This window comes from Aplysia californica, unplaced genomic scaffold, assembly GCF_000002075.1.
Source record: "Aplysia californica isolate F4 #8 unplaced genomic scaffold, AplCal3.0 scaffold00554, whole genome shotgun sequence".
NCBI classification, from domain to species: domain Eukaryota; kingdom Metazoa; phylum Mollusca; class Gastropoda; order Aplysiida; family Aplysiidae; genus Aplysia; species Aplysia californica.
The window spans coordinates 394,183-396,239 of record NW_004797824.1 but is presented as its reverse complement, the minus strand read 5'-3'; the positions used below and the strand labels follow the sequence as shown (position 1 = coordinate 396,239).

At 42.2% G+C, this 2,057-nt stretch overlaps 1 protein-coding gene across 1 annotated transcript in view; it reads left to right on the top strand.

Moving 5' to 3' along the window:
- The window catches only part of LOC101861070 (laccase-4), a gene marked incomplete at its 5' end in the record, with an annotated part of 21,450 nt that overhangs the window by 11,352 nt on the left and 8,041 nt on the right, over positions 1-2,057 (top strand). The window contains 2 exon segments of the mRNA XM_013087182.2: positions 535-701; positions 1,729-1,979. Of these exon segments, the coding sequence (XP_012942636.1) occupies positions 535-701; positions 1,729-1,979 (418 nt within the window).

The following is a 2,057-nucleotide window of genomic DNA, read 5'->3' as shown; positions in this document are numbered from 1 at the left end:
TATATATAACATATACATAAACATGCTTGTCTGTGAGTGTTAAACATTATTTCTATATGCATGTGTGTTGCCACTTGATGAAGGATAGGTTTATTTTTGGTCAACCATGTAACATAAATAAGGAGTAAAACAATAAGAATTATAATTGTAAATGTATTATGTGTACGGGTGTGTGTTGTGTGTATGTCTGTGTGTGTGCATGTTTGTGTATGTGTGTGTAAGTGTGAATGTGCGTGTGCCTGTGTGTGTTTGTATGTATGTGTGTGTGTGTGTGTGTATGTGTGTGTGTGTGTGTGTGTGTGTGTGTGTGTGTGTGTGTGTGTGTGTAGTGAAACACCAAACCATTGTGCCAGCATCTGAACAGCAGAGATTCACCTTATCTTGTTTTATCCTATCTTATCTCATCTCATCTGATTTGATCTCATTTGATCTCATCTCATCTGATTTGATCTCATCTTATCTGATATCATCTCGTCTCGTCTCATCACATGTCATGTCATCTGATTTGATCTCATCTCATCTCGTCTCATTCAGGTATGTGAGAACGACACCATTGAGGTAGTCGTAGACAACCGTATGGGCCTGGGAGAGGCCACGTCCATTCATTGGCACGGCTTGAACATGAAGGGCACTCCGTACATGGACGGTGTGGCAGGCGTCACACAGTGCCCTATCAACACCTGGAACAAGATGAAGTACAGGTGGGGGACGCTATACTTCTGTAAAAGATGAGTAAAAATGGCGAGGTAGAAATGCAAACAGTTATAATATACCCGACCAAAGCGTACCGAGGAAATGTGCAGCAGAAGGAAGAAAAAATTCCAGTGAAAATGTGGTCTGATCTGTAAACACATCTCTCAAATTCTCATGCCAGACGTACAAACAACAAAGTATACATAATAAACAGGTAAAAGAATAAATAAAAATAAAATAGAATACAACAACCCAAGTGAAAACCAACTCGCACATTTACCCCGAGTATAGTCTTCAATTATTCCTGAAAAAGATATTCATTGTCCTGTAACCTTTACCCCCTTCCCAAACCTTCCAAGCTTGCATTACCTTTCTCCACCTGCCTAAAACGATTGCTGAATAACGGTTCTATGAACAAAATTATTTTTTATTCAAAGTGGATGGGTTCTTTTACGCTCCCAGCGACACAATTTTGATCATTTTGGGGATGGACTTCAAACCCTGGTATTCAGGGATACAATATCCCAGAAAAAAGACTGAGATACTCTGTAAAAATTCTCTCCCCACATGGGGATCGAAATTCGGATCTTCTGCATGCGACATCGAAGGGCTTAACTGTTACACCATAGACGGCTGTAAGTATCACTTCATAGCTGGGTGAACTGAGGGGAAAACGATAGGGGGCCTTTCTTACAACTTTCAAAATAGAACTCCAACACACGCCACAGGTACATGCGTCTATTTTATTCATTTATCTTTTATTAGTGTTTTTCGGTGCTCGCAATTGCATAAGGTATTATGAGAGCACGGGGCACATCAAAATATTATAAGTTTGGTAGGAATTAATTTGGAATTTTGCCCAGGTGCTGGCTGACGCCTACTCTAATGGATTTCGGGACCACCAATGGATCTTTAACGTGCGTAACTTGCACACGGGACCTACGAGAATTTTTCGCCCTTATCCTAGAAATGATCCAAATAAATGGTTTTAATGAGGGTGTAAAGACATCACATCTACATTTTTCCCCCACCTAGCTACAAGGCCTTGGATAAAGGCACACATTTCTGGCATGCGCACTCAGCCATTCAGCGGGCGGAGGGACTGTTCGGGAGTCTCATCATCCGGCGACCGAAGTCACGTGACCCCCATGGCCACATGTACGACTTCGATCTCCAAGAACATCGAATCTTCGTCACTGATTGGGTCAGAGAAACAGCGGCACAGTTGCTAGACAACGACTTCCGGGCTGGGGTGATCGCGCAGCCAAACAGTTTCTTGATTAATGGTTTGTACTATCTGTCTGTCTGTCTGTCTGTCTGTCTGTCTGTCTGTCTGTCTGTCTGTCTGTCTGTCTGTCTGTCTT